Source organism: Kogia breviceps, chromosome 10 (genome assembly GCF_026419965.1).
Source record: "Kogia breviceps isolate mKogBre1 chromosome 10, mKogBre1 haplotype 1, whole genome shotgun sequence".
Lineage (NCBI taxonomy): Eukaryota > Metazoa > Chordata > Mammalia > Artiodactyla > Physeteridae > Kogia > Kogia breviceps.
The window spans coordinates 88,002,986-88,021,555 of record NC_081319.1 but is presented as its reverse complement, the minus strand read 5'-3'; the positions used below and the strand labels follow the sequence as shown (position 1 = coordinate 88,021,555).

Here is an 18,570-nt window from a genome sequence, read left to right as displayed (position 1 = left end):
TTTCAACTATGATAACCTCTAAATTCTCTCTCTCTCTGATTTGGTTATCATTTTCATGCGGAAGACATTTTTCTTTTCCAGCTTCTTAGTTCTGTTAAGAAATAACATTAGGTACTTTGCTTTATACAATACTTAGTACAGACTACCTGAATATAACTTTTTATATATTTTAAAATATATACTTACTATCTGGGCTATTTTCATCAGTGATGCCTTTTTTTTTTTTTTTTTTTTTTGCGGTACGCGGGCCTCTCCCGTTGTGGAGCACAGGCCCCGGGCGCGCAGGCTCAGCGGCCATGGCTCACGGGCCCAGCCGCTCCACGGCATGTGGGATCCTCCTGGACCGGGGTACAAACCCGTGTCCCCTGCATCGGCAGGCGGACTCTCAACCACTGCGCCACCAGGGAAGCCCTAGACGTAATTATTATTAAGGCTTTCCTGCTCCTTCAAATTCAAATGGCAGTTGTTTTCCCAGCGCCCAGAAGAGTACTTGGTACGTACTAGGTGCTCAGTGAATAGCAGGATTCATTGCAGGATTAGGCCTTCCGGCATTACTACCGCACCACAATGTAGTCAAAATACAAAAAGCCAAAATATAAAAGCCCTTAATACAATTAGGAGTCCGTGGAACGAGGGTTTTAAAGAAAAATAAGCTGTACTACATATACATTATTTTGTTCTCCCAGTGTTTACAACTAGTGGGCGCAGGTCTTTTCCGCGCTTGTAAAAGTCAAAAAAAAGAGGATTCCAGTCTGGACGGAAGTTCCGAGCTCGGGTCAGAGGGCAGGATCCGAGGACACTAAAGAATCAAGTAGAAGAAGCCCCAGGATACTCCAGCCCAAACACACGCTACGCCCACCACGCAGGCGCAGGAAGGGGCAGAGCCGAAGCGGGCGGAGACGAGAGGCGATTCGCCGGATTCGGATGGCCCCGCCCTCCGTCTCGTGTCAGGCGATCACGTGGCCATCTAGGGCCGAAGGGCGGAGTTCTAGTCTTTTACAGCCAAGCGCGCCAGCATTCCTGCGGCTGCTGGGACGAACGCGTATTGCCTGTGGACCCCACGCGAGGCGCCGCAGCCACTACTACGTGAGTTCGCTACGAGGATTGCCCGCTTCCATCCAGTAAATGTGAGAGAGGTGGCCGGAGTAGGTCCGCAGGGGCTGCTAGACCAGCCGCTTTGGGCTCCCACCGGCCGGAGGTCTCCTGTGACAGTTGCCGGGCCGCTGCCGGGGTCTAAGTGAAGGGGCTGTTGAACGGTCACAGGAGCCGGGACGGGGAGGGAGGTGAGGCTCGGGGCTGCCCCATTGGTTGGATAGGTTTTGGCGCGCTGTCCCGTCCGCGCTCTCTATTGGCTGGCGGGCGCAGTCCCTGTGGCGCGCTCAGCGGTTGGAGGGCCCGGGCGCGCGGCACCGGATCTGCCCAGGTTTTGATTTCTAAGTCTCTCTGTCAGTAGGACGAGCTGGCGGGGTCGTGGGGCGGTTTGTGTGCAGCTGGTTGGTGTGAGCGTGGGCGTGCCTGGCTGTCGGGATGAGGCGGAACATCCACCCTCTTGACCAGTAATTAACTGGCGGTGATCCAAGGGGGTCTGCAAACTGGGCTCATGGGACAAGGTCCCTGAATTCTGCGTCCTTGTTAAAAAAAAAAACAAACAAAAAACTGAACTTGGTGACACTTGGTTTCACCACTTTATCAGGATTTCCTTGGACCCAGTCCTATGCCAGAGTTTTCAATCTAGTTGTTTAAAAGAACTACAGAATAAAAAGTAAGGACGCAAGGTTTCTGGCGGGAGTGTGATGAACAAATGAAGGATTAGACTTGATCCGTGGCTTTCAACTTTTTAAATCTGGACATGTACTAAAGCGCATTTTTTACATCGCAATTTAGGATGCAACCCTCCAACTAAATTAGAACCTTCACTAAGCAGTATTTATTTCTCATATGCCTTGCACTCTGATATTTTCTCGTTTGTTTAGTTACATTTTTCTAAACAACCACTGAGTGATTTTGGAATCCCAGGCTGCAACCCGCAGTTTGAAAATCATTGCCCTGGCTCAGCTCGACCAGCATTTGCTTAATATTAACTAGAATAGAAAATAGGGTGCGTCACACAGTTAGATTTTCTTTTCTAAACATTTTCGTTTGTGTTTGTGTGTGCTAGGGCACAGTGTATTCACATGGGATGGGTCATAGTCAACGTATAAAAGCCACTGCACTGGGTAAAGAAAGGCATGCCACAGAAATCAGGGAGATCTGTTTGAGGGAGAGACATGGCTGGGGACTTCAAAGTTGGGTTTGGAGTGAGTCCGGCCCAGTGGTGTGTTAACAGCGTTACATAGCCCTTTGTCTCTTGCTCCCTTTTCTTTGCTTCCACCAGTGTCTCAGTTCATGATGGTGGTTAAACATTCCCTACAAATGTAAATGCATAATCTTATATGATTGGATATTAAATCACTATTAAGTTATTGCTGGTTACCAGAGCCAAGTTTATTATAGCTTAAATCTGCCTTTGAAACAGCAGAGTTAGGATGCTGCTCCTGACTTGGGCACACCTAAGTATCTGTGTTTTGCTTTTCCTGGTTACTGTTTCTCAGATCTTTTTTAAAAAATTATTTATTTTTGGCTGTGTTGGGTCTTCGTTGCTGTGCGGGGGCGCTTTCTCTCGTTGAGGGGAGCGGAGGCTACTCTTCACTGTGGTGCGTGTGCTTCCATTACAGTAGCTTCTCTTGTTGCGGAGTATGGGCCCTAGGCATGTGGGCTTCAGTAGTTATGGCACGTGGGCTCAGTAGTTGTGGCTCGCGGGCTCTAGAGCGCAGGCTCAGTAGTTGTGGCACATGGGCTTAGTTGCTCCGTGGCATGTGGGATCTTCCCAGACCAGGGCTCAAACTTGTGTCCCCTGCATTGGCAGGCTGATTCTTAACCACTGCTACCAGGGAGGTCCGTTTTTCAGGTCTTTGAGAACCCTGTATTTAATCCAGGACACTGTCACGTTTTGTAAGTTTGTTTAGAATACAGATTTTCTCTTTTGTAACAATATTTTTCCAGCCAGAATTAGTGTGTGTGTGTGTGTGTGTGTGTGTGTGTGTGTGTGTGTGTGTGTGTGTATGTATAAAGTAAAGATATTGGGCTTCCCTGGTGGCGCAGTGGTTGAGAATCCGCCTGCCGATGCAGGGGACACGGATTCGTGCCCCAGTCCGTGTAGATCCCACATGCTGCGGAGCGGCTGGGTCCGTGAGTCATGGCCGCTGAGCTTGTGCGGCCGCTGAGCTTGTGCGTCCGGAGCCTGTGCTCCGCAACGGGAGAGGCCACAACAGTGAGAGGCCCGCGTACCACAAAAATAAATAAATAAATAAATTTAAAAATAAATAAAGTAAAGATATTAAGAGTCACTAGCTTTAGTCACTTGTCATTGACAGGGCTGAGTTTGCACTGAGAAAAAAGTTCCATTATTTTTTATTGCTATGATTTTTTAATTTTTATTTTTATGATTGTACTTTCAACAATAACAAAAAACTAGTTTCACTTTCTGATGCAGACCATATTCTGTTTCTGAATTACTAATCTTCTGTTCTTTACCAGGTGTATAATGAATCACAGTATGAAGCAGAAACAAGAAGGAATCCAAGAGAATGTAAAGGTATGTGATGCAATCACTTTAATTTGTTATAGAAAGCATGTAGTCAGATGTTTTTTGACATAATTTAGTCAAATTTAACCTGAATATAATTTCTATGAATGTTGAATTAATCCGTTTTTAGTCGGAGGGCAAGTAACAATAGAGAACTGTTTAAAAATTAATTATGGTTGAATATTAAGTTTTCTGATCCACACACATGGGATATCTTTCCATTTATTTAGGTTTTCTTTACATTCTTTCAACAATGTTTTGTTGAAAGAAAAAAGTTTCAACAAAGTTTTTCGAGTTTTGAGTTTTTCACTTTTTTGTTAAAATTTTTCCTAAGTATTTTATTCTTTTTAATGCTATTGTAGCTGGAATCATTTCCTTAATTAAATTTTTGGGGGGCTCATTGCTACGGTATAGAAGTACTATTGATTTTTGTACCTTGATCTTGTATCTTGCAACCTTGCTAAACTTGTTTATTCTAACAGTTTTTTAGTAAATTCCTTAGGATTTTCTATATACAAGAAATGCTTTGTTTCTACTTTTCCTGCCTTTCATGAAATGATTTTGTTAAAATCCTTTTCGTGTATCTTCAGATTAGTGTCTTTGACCTCAGAGACACAGTTTGCATTATCTTGCGTATATTTCCAGGGTGCATTATGCTCATTACCATCCAACTTGCTCATTTTGCCACACTTTTTGAATCCCTGTATTAACACTGTCACTGGAAATCTTGTTCTGAATGTTTATTCTTGTAACAATAAAGACAGAGCTTAATTTTGAGTTTGTGATTTTGACTGGCTTCGCTCTTAAGGTTCTAAATGAATTTACAACTTAGCTAGGAGGTCCTGCCACACAACTTAGACTATACGTATTCTCAGGATTCCTGGGAATGAGACTACATTGTCAGGAAAGTGTACAGTTTCCAGATTTAAATTAAATAGTATAAATAAAAGCCTTTTTGTAAGTGATAGCAGGTGCTTTTTGATAGGTTGTTTTGTTTACCTTGCCGTAGTATCTTCCTTACATTATTTTTCGTGAATAACTTGCATCCATAATTTGTGACTTTTATTCCATCAGCTTTCATAAAGGGTGATGGCATCTTCCCACTGTGCTGTGTATTTGTGTGTTTTTAAACTTTTTATTATGAAAATTTTTAAATATTCAAAAATAGTCAATAGTATTATCTCATTTTACTTCCCCCATTTTCAACAATTATCAGTATATGGCCAGCCTTGTTTCATCTCCATCTCCATTCAATCCCCCTTTCCTCCACTGAATCAAATCCCAGACAAATAATGTATGTAATTTCAGCAGATTCTAACAGTTAAAGAGAAGTCTAATTTTTACCATCTATAGTACAACTATCTGGGATATAAAAGGATCTGGGTTCTGTTTGGTTCTGGTTCTGCCTCCAAAACTGTGATGTTCGGTGAGTTATTTAGCATCTCAGCCTCAGTTTAGTCATCTGTAAAATGAGGGAGTTGGACTGAAACTAGGTCTGTAAGAGTATATTTTAAGAGTTCATGGATTCCTTGCCAATTATACACAAAATTCTGTGTGCGTATGCTCTTTTTGTTTTTTGGGGGGGTTCACAGAATCTCAAATTGTTTTCTAAAAAAGATTACGACTCAATATATTTCTGGCTGTAAAGAGCTTATTATTCTAATGCATGATCTGTATGAATAGAATGATAATAGCAATATTACATTTGAATGGCTGTATGCTATAAAGCTTACAGTTGTGGAAGTTAAATCTTGGAAGTGGTCATTTAGCTGGCTTCTTTGGCCTTTATGAGTAGCAAGCATTTAAATAAATTAACACCTCCTATTATTAAGGTTCCAAAGTTGTATTTTCTTCTATTTGTCTGGACAATGTTGACTAATCTATAATCTAAATTATATCTGAAATGTTGGTGTAATATTTGTTCTCACAGTAGCTAGCATTTGTTTTTCAGTTAAATAGTGAGATAATAATCAGCAGTAAAAGCTTTACTGTGGGAAAGGTGAACTCTAGTCCTGTGAAGTACAAGCGTGGAATCAGTAACTTTCTCACGCTGCTTTGGTGTCATGTTCTTGCTGACCTTGTTTGAGTATTCACCATTGTTTGCTATCCCGTGGTGGCAGTATAATGATTTTTTGCAAAACTAGAGAGACCTTTTAGATCAGGAAATATACAGGAAGGTATTTACATATTACAAGGAAACCAATTTTTTTCCAAAAACAATAGCTTGTGCATTTTAGAGTGTTTGTATGCCTCAAGCACTGACATTTTCTCTGTCTGCTAATGAATGGGCTTGAAGCAAAACTGTTTCTACAGTCAGGTAAAGGTTGAAGGGGGGGAAGCGGGTCTTCTTACATGTGTAATATTCTTTAAAGTGATATTCTTTTGGTGGATTCATATAAATGTGTTAGGGACTATTCGCAATTTAATGGAAGCCTGAGATGAATCCTTTTGATTAGGGGAAAGAAGTATTTTGTAGTGTAAATAATTAACCTTTTCCTCCAATTACCTCTTTTGTGGGTAGCATTAAATGTTATGATGTTTGGTAAATTTCTAGTTTCTGTGTAGAAGATCTTTTTAAGAGGGAATACAAATATTCCTGTTTTACTGGAATTTCATCATATATGGTTTGGAGTATTAGAACTTAATGTTATATTTTGTTTTTAACTAAACAAATGACTACATGACTATAGCAAGAACATATATTGAAATGGAAAAAGAGCTACTTGTTGGTGTCAAGTTTGGGTAATGTGATTTATTCTTAGAATTTCTTCAAACTTTATTATAATTTTAGGGAAATAATAAGCTTGCTAGTTGATCAAATCATATGTAGCATTATAATATTATATAGCAGAACAAACGTTAGTGTCCGTAGCATTTTTTTTTTCTTTTGTAAATTATGGTAGGATTAAGATGGTAACAATCCATATAGGAACTTAGTAACCAGATAATTCATTATCTTGACTTTCAGAGTAGTCCTGTTCCAAGAAGAACTCTGAAGATGATTCAGCCTTCTACGGCTGGATCTCTAGTTGGAAGAGAAAATGAGGTGTGTATTATTGACCTAGAATGGGGTATAGATGATGCTACCTTTACATTAAAAACATTTCAAAGAGTTCCTTGGTTAGAAATACCTAAATTATTGAAATTTGGAAATAATGTAAGGATAACAATTGTATATTCCCCACAAAAGTGGTTTTTGTTTTAATTTTTCAATTCAGGAAGTTCAAAAATGGTATGAATACCTGTAGTAGAACTGGGATAATGTAATAAGTTATGAGTTAACCTATAGGCATAACGTTTGATTTTTGTTTTTTAAGAATAAAATGTTAGATTCAATCATTTACCCCTGTATGTAAATGATGAAATCATGGATGAGGGTTTCTAGTCTTGCAGGTTGAAAATAGTGCCTTTCTATGGTACTGAATCATTTAAATAATAAAAATAAATTCAGCTAAGCCTTAGACTCAAGTCTAATTCAAAATAATTGATGTAAATAAAATTCCTAAAATATAACTATACATTTTGGTAGAGTTTTGAATTGTGTAATTTCTTAAAAGGGCCAAAGATATCAGAAAGATAGATATGAGTGCTTTCATTTTTTAAAAAAATCTTTAAAATAAATAAGTAAATAAATAAAATAAAATAAAAAACTTTATTGGAGTATAATTGCTTTAAAACGTGTGTTAGTTTCTGCTTTATGACAGAGTGAATCAGCTGTACATATATCCCCATATCTGAGTGCTTTAGTTTTAATTCGTAAGAGACTAAACCGCTTAGCTCTCTTGTTCATTAAACAAAATGACGGATGTATATATTTTCATTATAGTTGGTTAAAAGCTTGTCCAAACGGAAACATTGGAACGACCAGTTAATATCTAAGACTTCCAGCTCTGGAGTTATTACTGACCCAGAACACAGTGAAAATAAAAATCTTGGAGGTGTCACCCAAGAAGCATTTGATCTTATGATTACAGGTATGGAAAAAACAAAATGTGTGTGTGTGTGTGTGTGTGTATATATATATATATATATATATATATATGGCTTTTATCTTAAATTTTTAAATTATAATAAGGGTAAATATTATTTGTTGTACTGTTTATGAAATCTGCCCACAGCTTCTTAATTTATTAGATATTTTACTTTTATGTTTTTGATAATTTAAGATTTTTTTATGGTGTAAATATATAAAACTGTACATTTGGACAGATCCTACTGTTTGGTAAATCCATATATAGATGAAATATTAAAGAAAAGGAAAGTGATTAATATGGCAGCTCTGATATTGGACTTGTAAGACTTGGAAATAGTCTTTTCAGAAGAAAAATGGCTAGAGATAATGAATTTGAAGAAAAGATACCAGGAGAATGAAATAGGGGAACAATAGGAATAATAAGGGGAGTGAAGTTGAATGAGAAGCATGTACCTATAATAAATACTAGTTTTTAATGGCAGTGGAAATCAGAAGAGGAAGTTCATGATGTTTTACAAGTATTATGGAAGGTGATTACTTCTGTCCTAATCATGGGTCATTATTACTGAGGAAAAAGATTGAGCCTAGAGAAGTTAATTGTCTTACTCAAGGTTATAGTGACATTTGGGCTCATTTTGAGTCCCCTGAGGACAGTGCGGGGAGAAGTAAGTAGACAGTGGGATTTCATTTACTGGGTTGGCCAAAAAGTTCGTTCAGGCTTTTCTGTAAGATGTTAAAACCCGAATGAACTTTTTGGCCAACCCAATAGAAAGGTTGACTGCATACAAATAAAGAAGCTCTAATAATAACGTAGAATAAACAACAGGATTTGTGACACTCATATCTGATTTGGCTAAAATTAATGAAGATTGGTGGGAAAAAAACACTAACGTTAAATATGGAAATAAACAACTCAACTGTACATTATATTGCTAACATACCACATAGATGAAAAACATTAATCCATGCAACTTGAACACAGAACTCTGACTATAGACCCTCAGAGGGCTATACTGTGAGGATTAGAAGAACTACAAAGAAATCTTGAATTTAATTTTTGTTGGCAGTGGTTTTGGTGTAGTAGCAGTTTGGGGGAAAATGTGTGTATATTTTAGGATTGAGCAAATGAGTAATATGTTGCTATTGTTGGGCCCATGGTATGGTTAAGGGAGATACAGTATGTAATGGGGAAGAAAAGGAAGAACTCTTGTTGTGGAACTGGAATTGGGAGTGTTGGTATAAACTGATGATTTTTTAAAAAGAACCTTTCCTAACTCTGCCAATGAAAGAGCCCAGAAACAAATGACACCCGAATAATAAGCAGCACATTCGCATTCAGTTCTTGGTTTGTAAACACTATTCTCCACTAAAGCTCCCTGGAGAAAAGGCTGCTTCCAGGACTGGGGCAGGGAAACTAGAGAGTGAGCTTGGAATCTCTTGTGTTGTTAGGAAATATGGAAGTACTCAAAACCTGATAGGTGCCAGTTAAAAGGACAAGGAGTCTGCTTGAAGGGATTCCCCCGCTGGCTAAATTTGGGAAAATTTGAGCATCAAAATGAATAATGACAAGAACGGATCATAATACATTGAATTAAAAAAGAATACATGAATCCATACTGGTAATTTTCTTTTGAATTGGGGTAGGGAAATTTCTTTTACAGAATAATGCCAACTACTAAATGTAGAAGGAACAAGAAACATCAGTGGAGGTAAAATTGGGTGAAAGGTTGTTAGGGAACTGGATATTAATACCACAGACTCAAAAATTTTACTCCATAGATCATTTATTTGTTACCAAAGGAAAAAAGTATCTTTACAAGGGAGAAATCATCTTAATCAAGTGATCAAATTTAACATCTCCAGTATTGTGACCAATTAGTATGTGCTTCTTTGGTGATACCCTGAGAAGGATACAACATTCTTACACAGTGTTTCTGCCAACTTGTGTAGCTTGAATTTAATCATGGACATGGACAAATCCAAATTTAAGGACAGTGTAAAAATAACTGATCTGGACTTTTCACAAATGTGAATGTTAAACAAAAAATACGAACACACATAACAAATGTTGCAAACACCTTTAACAATCTAGGTGAAAGTTATATGTGTATCGTACTTGTGTTGCAATTCCTTTGAAGGGATTGAAATCTTCAAAATGTTGGGAAAAATAAGAGAAAAAAACTGATTTGGCTTTCTAACTTTAATCTTTAAAAAAATGGGTATTACTAAGTACTGAATGATATTGTAAACTTTTAAAAAATAGACAAAAAAGTTACTGGTTTTTTTTTTTTTTTTTTTTTTTTAGTTATTGGGCTTTTACAGCAGTATATAACAGTAATGGTTTTCAAAGTTACATGTAAAACAATTTATTTTAGAAAATCCATCCTCTCAATATTGGAAAGAAGTGGCGGAAAAACGGAGGAAGGCTCTCTATGAAGCACTTAAGGAAAACGAGAAAGTATGTACTGAATATAATTTGTGGAATTTTTAAACATTCCAGGATTATTTTCTTTCTGCTGCCCAGGATATTTTATTAGAGCAATATAAACTAGCTTTAATGTTGTCTTAATAAAAATTTAATCAGGCAACTCTGTTACCAGAACTATTATACAAAAAGAAGCCTATTGTGTTGAGAGCCAAAGACAGCACCTTTGTTAGGAACTTTGTGCTAAATGTGTGTCAGCTATATACTTGGAGGCATATAATTTGGTTTATAGCATAGCAAATCTATGAAAAACTGAACTTTTTGATTTATGTCACATAGCTTCATAAAGAAATTGAACAAAAGGACAATGACATTGCCCGCCTGAAGAAGGAGAATAAGGAACTGGCAGAAGTGGCCGAACACGTACAGTATATGGCAGAGATAATCGAGGTGGGTATTTTACCATTCTCCTGGTTCAGAGGCATCTGTTTTTCTATGAAGTCGAGGCAGCAGCGCGCTCAGAAAGTGTTTGGGCTCTAGAATGAGATTTCCCGGGTTGCAGTCCTAGCCCCCTGCCTAGCACCGTTAAGTTTGAGTCAAGCAGGTTATCTATCCTGTCAGGGCTCCGTTTTCCTCATTTATAAAATGGGAGTAATAATGCCTACCTTTATTGGCTTGCTATGAGAATAACAAGTAGAGAATAGGTAGAAAATTGAGAGAATTGCTTGTACATAAGTGAGAGCTCAATAATTGTTAGATGCTATTATTATGAAGCAAAAGAACACCTATTTTCTTGTAACAATATAGAAAGGAATACTTACATCTGAAAAATATACGGAAAATTATATTTCACAGTTGTCAAATTTTCAGACAGGTTGTTTTTTTAAAAGTTTTTATTGGAGTATAGTTGATTTAGAGCGTTGTGTTAGTTTCAGGTGTACAGCAAAGTGAATCAGATATATATATATCTCCAGACAGTTTTTTTTTTTTTTTTGGTGGTACACAGGCCTCTCACTGCTGTGGCCTCTCCCTTTGCGGAGCACAGGCTCCGGACGCGCAGGCTCAGCGGCCATGGCTCACGGGCCCAGCCGCTACGCGGCATGTGGGATCTTCCCGGACCGGGGCACGAACCCGTGTCCCCTGCATCGGCAGGCGGATTCTCAACCACTGCGCCACCAGGGAAGCCCTCCAGACAGTTTTTAATTTAACTATAATGCCAGTGAGATACTACCGTCATTTATAAAACTGGTAATTGGTGTACGAAATAACTTTGGTCGTCTTATCTGACTTTTTTTTAAAATTTGGAAGTGGCTAATGCGTTTATAAGAATTAGCCTGATGACCGTTACTTTACCAGTCTTAAAAAATAGGTCTTAAACTTATTCATGTCTGCAAAAAATCATCTTGCTGTTGGGAAGGACATTTTTCAAATCGAAACTTCTCTTGTACTGAATTTCTGCCGTACATTTTAGTGCCACGACAGAACTCACGTTTGAAGTTTTCATTTGGAAGTACTGTAGTAGCTCTCTTAACTGCCATGGAAGTATTGGTCCAGAGCAGATGGGAAATTAGGAAACCTGGTCCTTTACTGTAGATAGTTGGAGAAGTACTGATTTAAATTGTATTCTGAAAGAATGTGAGTACTTAAAAAAAAATAATAAGCAAATTTTTAAACACTGTGACTTGGCAGAAATATGACCTAACACGGTTGGCACTTTGATCTAACAAACACTTGACTGCATTTAAGTGAATTTAATATAGAGACATTATGAAATGAAACCTCATTATAACATTGAGGGTCAGTTATATCAGCATACTGATAATGGGCTTGGATTGTGAAGTTTTTACAATAAATTATTGGTTTATTCTTTACAAGAGACTGAATCAAGAACCCCTGGATAGCTTTGAATCACCGGATAGTCAGGAGTTTGATTCTGAAGAGGAAACTGGTGAGGATTCTGAAGTAGAAGACTCAGAAATTGGTACATGTGCTGAAGAGGTTGTCTCTTCCTCTACAGATGCAAAACCGTGTGTGTGAAATTCAGTAATATTGACTCTTGAGAAATATACTGCCAACATTCACCTCCACTGTAGTTCTTTGTAGCAGAGCAAATAACTTTATAATGAAAACTTGGACCCAGACTTCCTTGTTTGTATCCCGGGGCCCTATTATTGTATAATAATACAAATACTATGTATTTTTAATCTATGGTGTTGTTTTGTGTACATAGCATTTTCTCAGTTGTCAGACATGACTTGCGTATATGATAAATAAACTTCATTCTGTTGAGCTTTGTGTGTATCTTGAAGAATGAAGTATAAGGAGTCTGGGTAGAAAATTTGTCTTATTTCTGTGCTTTTGTTTTGCTTCCTTTCTAATCTGCTAACCAACCAGCTTGGAGGAAACAAGGGGAAAATGAGTTCTCCCTTTTTAGACTGAGATAGGTGAGCTTTTACCTCGTGAACCTGGGTGCACCTCAGGCTCACTGGAGGGAATGTTGATTTCTAGACCCCATGCCCAGGTAATCTAACCCAGTAGGAGTGTGAGCATCTAGAGTCAAAGGCTCCCCAAGTGAATCTGAGAGCAGCCAAGTAAAGGCTGGTATGATCATACTCTTCTTGGAAGCTTAAAATGTTGGGGTGGTGTTGGTAGTCCTCTAGAGAAGCAAAGTGGGGAGCAGATGAAGAGATGCATGAATAGCTAAGGGTTCTGAAACGTTCCATTTGCACATTTCACATACTGGTATAGACAAAGTATGTATATTGAAGGAGTAGAAGTAAGAGTAGGGTGAAATCAAGGATTTCTCATATGTACTGTTCTGAAGGAAGAAAAGGACAAAATAAAGGGAAATTGTTTGCAAAGTATACAGCACTGGGATTTAGTTCTGTGGAAAGCATACAAGAAGCTTTGTATAAATTGGCAATAAAGAGCAATGTCAAGCTTTAAAGGATTACTTTAGGCAAGTTATTCTTATAGAACTTTAATTTTCTTATCTCTGATATTAAGTCCACCTCTGTTTTTGTGAGAATTAAAACCTTTACTAGAATGCCTGATCTAAATGCTTAAATAAATATTATTAATCTATAGCAACACTGTCCAATAAAGTTTTCTGGGATGCTAGAACTGAGTTGTCCAGTATAATAACCAGGTAGCCATATATGGCTTTTGAGCACAAAATGTGGCTAGTATGAATGAGGAACTAACATTTCAATTTTTTAAATTTTAGTTTATATTTAAAGAGCCACGTGAGGCCAGTGGCTACTGTAATAGTGCAGCTGTATATGTTTTAGATTTGGGCCATTAGCCCAAAGAAAGAGGAGAGCTAAGTAGAATAAGATGACTTGGCAAATAGAAAGTATTTCTGGAAAATGTCAAAAATGGATTGCCAGGATTTGGCAGGGAGCAAAAGAGGAAGGAATTGAAGAGGGTTTTAAAATTTAATGTCAGAGCTAAAATTATTAATCTTCTAGAAGAAAATATTGGAGAAAATTTTAGTGACCTTGGATTTGCTAAAGATTTCTCAAAAAGGACACAAAAATCACGAATTATCAATCAGACTACATAAATAAAAATCAAAAACTTCTCTTTGAAAGACTTTTTTTTTTTTTTTTTTTTTTTTTTTTTTTTTGGTTATGCGGGCCTCTCACTGTTGTGGCCTCTCCCGTTGCGGAGCACAGGCTCCGGACGCACAGGCTCAGCGGCCATGGCTCACGGGCTTAGTTGCTCCGCGGCATGTGGGATCTTCCCGGACCAGGGCACGAACCCGTGTCTCCTGCATCGGCAGGCGGATTCTCAACCACTGCGCCACCAGGGAAGCCCTGAAAGACTTTTAAGAGAATGGAAAAGACAAGCCATAGACTGCAAGAAAATACTTGCAAAATATACCCAACAAAGAATTTCTATCTATAAAGAACTTACTACTCATTAAGTAGACAACCTTTTTTTTTAAATAGAGGAAAGATTTGGACACTTGCAGAGCATATGTACAGATAGCAAATAAGCACGTGAAAAGATGGCAACACAGTCCTTAGGGAAGCGCAAATTAAACCTACAGTGAGATACTGTTATGTGCCCATCAGAATGGCTGAAGTTTGAAAAACAAAACTTGACCATACCGAGTGTGAAGGATGTGAAGCAGCTGGGACTCTCCGGCAGTGCTGGTGGCAACGTTAAATGCCACAGATGCTATCGAACTGTTTGGCAATTTCTTAAAAGTTAAACATACACATTCTGTATGACCCGGCCGTTCTAGGTATTTACCTAAGAGAAATGAAAGCATATATCCACATGAAAATTAGCAAATAAAGCCTTTGTGCTCAAATTCTTATCGTGGACTTGCTTCTGAGAAAATCCAAATGTTGGAGAGAGATGAGCTTACAAGGGACAACAAAGGAAAATAGCAACCATTTGTTGTTAAAATTTTGGTAAGCGATTTAAAAATCATAGCTTAGCATAAAAATGCCTCAAGGCCCAAATCTGAACCTCTGTTTCTCATCAGAGGCCTGGCATTATTTGACTCTTCAAACTACGTTCATGAATTACTTTGAGGAAAAATTAAAATTCAATTTAAAAAGCACTTGAAAAGGGCTTCCCTGGTGGCGCAGTGGTTGCGAGTCCGCCTGCCGATGCAGGGGACACGGGTTCGTGCCCCGGTCCGGGAGGATCCCACGTGTAGCGGAGCAGCTGGGCCCGTGAGCCATGGCCGCTGGGCCTGCGCGTCCGGAGCCTGTGCTCCGCAACGGGAGAGGCCACAGCGGTGAGAGGCTCGCGTATCACAAAAAAAAAAAAAAAAAAAAACTCTTGAAAAAAGTAATTTGTGACCGTGACCCAGTTTCTAAAGGGGACTTAGGATCTCCGACCCTTATTCTCCCACTGTAAACTGAATTCTAGTTTGAGAAACTCTGCGTTAACACAATTCACAAAATCCACAAAGGATGAAAAGATAACAGTTGCTCAGTAGAACACGGCTTTTCCTGGTTGAAGTTTTGAGAAAACTGCCCCCCCACCCCCCAGCCTCATGAATCCACGTGATGTGATTAGCATCCCTAACAACATTCCTGTGATAAACACAAGCAAGGATCACGGACCTACACTCCCTTTTTTACAGGCCCCTCAGTGAAAGGTAGAAGCGTAACGCTAAAGTAAGCTTAGTCAAGGCAAGTCTGTGAAATAGGAAAAGTACGCAGTTCAACCTATGATGGCTCCGACTTAAGCTAGCGGCAAATGTTAATGTAGTTAGAGACAAACAGGTACACGTCCCGTAAGTGCTTCTCCGTAAGCATTTTTTTGTAACCAAGCTTTTGATGAGGCTGGGCAGTACAAAAAGTCACGTGCAAGCTTTCTGTTACATATTCTCTTGACAGGCAAAATAGGGAGAGTAAAAATCCAAGAGCCCAGCTCAGGCTGTCGTTAGGTGTCTGAACACATGGTACCCCATTTCTATCCAGAGTTGTGCCAGTGGAGGTAAGCACAGCTCCTATTCAGTGTAAATTCCCCCAAACCGGTCACCTCATGGGCAGAAACATCATGGTCTGGTAGCCAGAACACAACCTCAGCCAAAGATGGGGCAACCGGAAGGCCGGCACTGAACTAGGGCTGGAAGGATACATATGGGTGGGACGACAGTGTCCACTGTAGGGTGTGGCTGTGAGTTGGGTTTGGATTTGGCATTTCTGGGTGCCTTAGCTTGATGTCATCTAAGAGCCCCCCCAGACACACCATTGCTCCTAACAGTTATATAGGGAATGCATCTTCCAATGAATTCTCATTTTATGAACTTAATTATTATGAGGTTATTTTAAACAGTGGCGCTTTTCATAAGTTTGGTTATTGCAGTAACTATGAAAATGTATATAGAATTTTTCAACTATCTAAAAGAAAACGCTGAAGGATACTGTGATCGGATATTGTTATTTATTTCAGTTTTCCAGGGTGATACAATGGTGCAGACAGCTGCATCAGGTAACTGGATTTAGAGAAATCAATTCCTGTGAAAACCAATGAGGAAATACAGCACCTCTGCAAAATTCTCGGGCCATCCAGACCAATTCTCACTGGCCAACATTTGCAAGTGGTATTTTAGAGAACTGCAGTCTCTAAGCTCCTGCATACAAGACAGGTTATTGCATGTCATGATAGAGAGAACATAGCAACTCCAAAATTGAACCAGGAGGTTGCTGTTTATGTCACTTTTCATGGTAGGCTCAAGTCTGTTATCAAAAAGATCAACGAGAATAGGAATAAACTGCAAATGTTTGGCTTTTCTCTGGTTGACAGGGTTTAAGTAACACCAAGATGCAACACTCTGGAGCAGCTCGATCTTTATTTTTGGTTCCATCTCGTGATTTTGCAACAAGTGAGCTACTTCTTTCATGTACTCAGCTGCAAAATTCCCAGCAGTTGGTCCTCCTGTAAAACAAGCATTTGCATTTCCAGAAGTATTTGGTGTATCTAGTAGCTAGTGACATTTGAGTACTCCTGTGTTCATACTCTCGTCGCTATGGATGTGATACTTTGGATATTTTGAGTTTTCCTCTTTCTGCCCCACCCCGTGTGCTGCTGTGAAGATGAGAAAGTGTGTGTTGATCATCGTGGAGTTACACGATGGAGCACTGGGAGGTCCCTGCCTGCCCAAAGCTCCTCCCTGTTCCCTTCAATCAGGCGCCTGTGAGTCAGTATTGCAAGATGAATAAAGCCCGGCTGTGTTCACCTAGCAAGTCTCCCTCATGGTCTCATTCCTGAGTCTCTGTCTTCAGTACTTGAAAAAGTACCAGAGCGTTAGAGCAAACAAAGGAAAAACCAAAAGGCCGAGCTGCAGAGCCAGGGTCTAAATGGTAAGAGAGAGGTTTTTCATGAGTTGTCAATCACTGTCCCGTTCTCCTTACACATTTCTCAGCCCAAATCTTTTGCAGATCTGGGACCAACCTGGTGCTTGGCTCTACTTCCATCATATACCTGAACCCCAGATCATCCTAGTTCAAATCTCAAACACCGAGCAGGTCCTAGATGAGAAGGCACTGATGAAGACGATTTAGCTGGTGAGGGGAAGCTGGCACAGTTGGCTGGATTCTAGCCGCTGGAATTTTGACCTGGTTTGGATTCCTCTTATTTGCACTACCACAGTCTCATGGTCCCAAGGATATTCTACGCAGTGTAAAGCTTTAGCCAAAGCCTGGGCATAAGCCCTTTCCATTGTTTCCCACCAGTACAACCAAGGCTAAGTAACATCAAGTTAAAGGATTCTGATCCCTTTATAATTAGCTGACTCTTACCCCCAATGGTGACCACAGCTCTACAGGGAACTGAGGCTGCCTCAAGTGGTGGGTGCCATTTACACCCCCGTCACCTGGGTGTTCTCCTGAGTTTCTGTCTTCTCTCTGGTCCTATGCTAGTGGTTCTCAATCAGTCTGGTACCTAGGACCCCTTGGCCCTTGAAAACAGTAAGTGTTTTCTCTCATGGACACCACTCCGTGAAAGTAGTCTATTAAACTGCATTGAAGTAATTCATTTTCCCATTTAAAAAATAATCGATCTACCAAGGACACTAACAGCTACCAACAAGAGCTTCTAATAAGGCAATGCGTTGTTGAGGATTGTCTATAAAATTTTTTTACATGAAATTTATTAGAAAAAAAAAGTGAAGCAAGTTTGGACTTGACAATCAGAGCAGTGTGTCTTTAAACGGTTTACCACTTAATTCTCTAGCCAGGTATACATTAATAGTCGCTTTTCACTAATGCACCTATTGGCTTTCCTAGTAGGTATTTTAAAAGCCTTAAGTTCTTCATGATTTTTCTGAACTATTGTCTGTGTAATGCATTTTTACAAGATAAAAAATAAAATACCGAGTAGTTTTATCCTGTAAAAGGGTTGAAATTATATCAATTCAGTATAGATTCAATTTTTTCATGATACTGAAAAGTTTGATAGGCAATTTCAGTGTGTGTATATATATATATATATATATATACTTTTTAAATTAAAAACAGGAAAGTACCTAATTAGTAATTTATTTGATGGACACATTCTTTTGAAAACATGAGATCCTTGAGGAGAAAGTAGTTAGTAATATCTTTGGCAGTGCAAAGACAAAAAACTAATAATTTAGGCAAAGGAAATGTTACTGGAATGTTAAGACGAGTGCTATGAGAATCACTCACTGACAGTGTTAGAACAGGCAAAAAGACTGTGGAACACTTCTGTCAGCACAACTGGTTAAATCAGTACCTGTAAAGGCCAACAGTCCAATTCTATAGGCAGCTTGAGCTCTCTGTTCAAGGGCTAGAGATTTATCCTTCAACATGTGGCCAAGCACCGCAATTTTTTCTTTGTGAAAAATACTCTCAGCTGGAGGGATGTGTTCTTCCTCCTTTTTAGTGAAAAAGCCCTTAACGGCACTCCAGCATTTCTTGAGGCGGTGATACAGCCCCACAAAATATCGATAAACCTGAATCCAAAATTCTGCATAGTAAGCCTGGGTCTTTGCCATTGTGTAAAAAGGCCAAGGGTGCTTAAGTCACACCACTGGCAGTAACGGAAGTGAACAGT

At 39.1% G+C, this 18,570-nt stretch overlaps 2 protein-coding genes across 3 annotated transcripts; one reads left to right on the top strand and one right to left on the bottom strand.

Annotated features, from left to right (window-relative positions):
* Positions 1–972: 972 nt before the first annotated feature.
* Positions 973–12,312, top strand: GMNN (geminin DNA replication inhibitor). Of its 2 annotated transcripts, none has more exons than XM_067043174.1 (7): positions 973–1,086; positions 3,577–3,634; positions 6,594–6,671; positions 7,452–7,599; positions 9,974–10,056; positions 10,363–10,473; positions 11,899–12,312. In XM_067043174.1, exons 2-7 carry the CDS (start codon positions 3,584–3,586, stop codon positions 12,058–12,060), a joined length of 633 nt encoding a protein of 210 aa, XP_066899275.1. In that variant the 5' UTR covers positions 973–1,086; positions 3,577–3,583; the 3' UTR covers positions 12,061–12,312. The 2 variants fall into 2 exon arrangements, with proteins under 2 accessions (XP_066899275.1, XP_058933572.1); XM_059077589.2 differs by having other exon boundaries at positions 989–1,121.
* A 3,645-nt stretch (positions 12,313–15,957) lies between these two features.
* Positions 15,958–18,570, bottom strand: ARMH2 (armadillo like helical domain containing 2). The gene is made up of 2 exons (XM_059077593.2): positions 18,250–18,570; positions 15,958–16,431 (listed from the first exon to the last, which is right to left on the bottom strand). Exons 1-2 carry the CDS (start codon positions 18,509–18,511, stop codon positions 16,004–16,006), a joined length of 690 nt encoding a protein of 229 aa, XP_058933576.1. The 5' UTR covers positions 18,512–18,570; the 3' UTR covers positions 15,958–16,003.

Excerpts from the sequence above, each read along its gene's own strand:
- GMNN (XM_067043174.1), top strand. The coding sequence starts at position 3,584 with ATGAATCACAGTATGAAGCAGAAACAAGAAGGAATCCAAGAGAATGTA. Across the intron at positions 7,600-9,973 it reads ATTTGATCTTATGATTACAG|AAAATCCATCCTCTCAATAT; the intron begins GTATGGAAAAAA and ends AATTTATTTTAG. Across the intron at positions 10,057-10,362 it reads CACTTAAGGAAAACGAGAAA|CTTCATAAAGAAATTGAACA; the intron begins GTATGTACTGAA and ends TATGTCACATAG.
- ARMH2 (XM_059077593.2), bottom strand. The coding sequence starts at position 18,511 with ATGGCAAAGACCCAGGCTTACTATGCAGAATTTTGGATTCAGGTTTAT. Across the intron at positions 16,432-18,249 it reads TGGACTGTTGGCCTTTACAG|GAGGACCAACTGCTGGGAAT; the intron begins GTACTGATTTAA and ends CTTGTTTTACAG.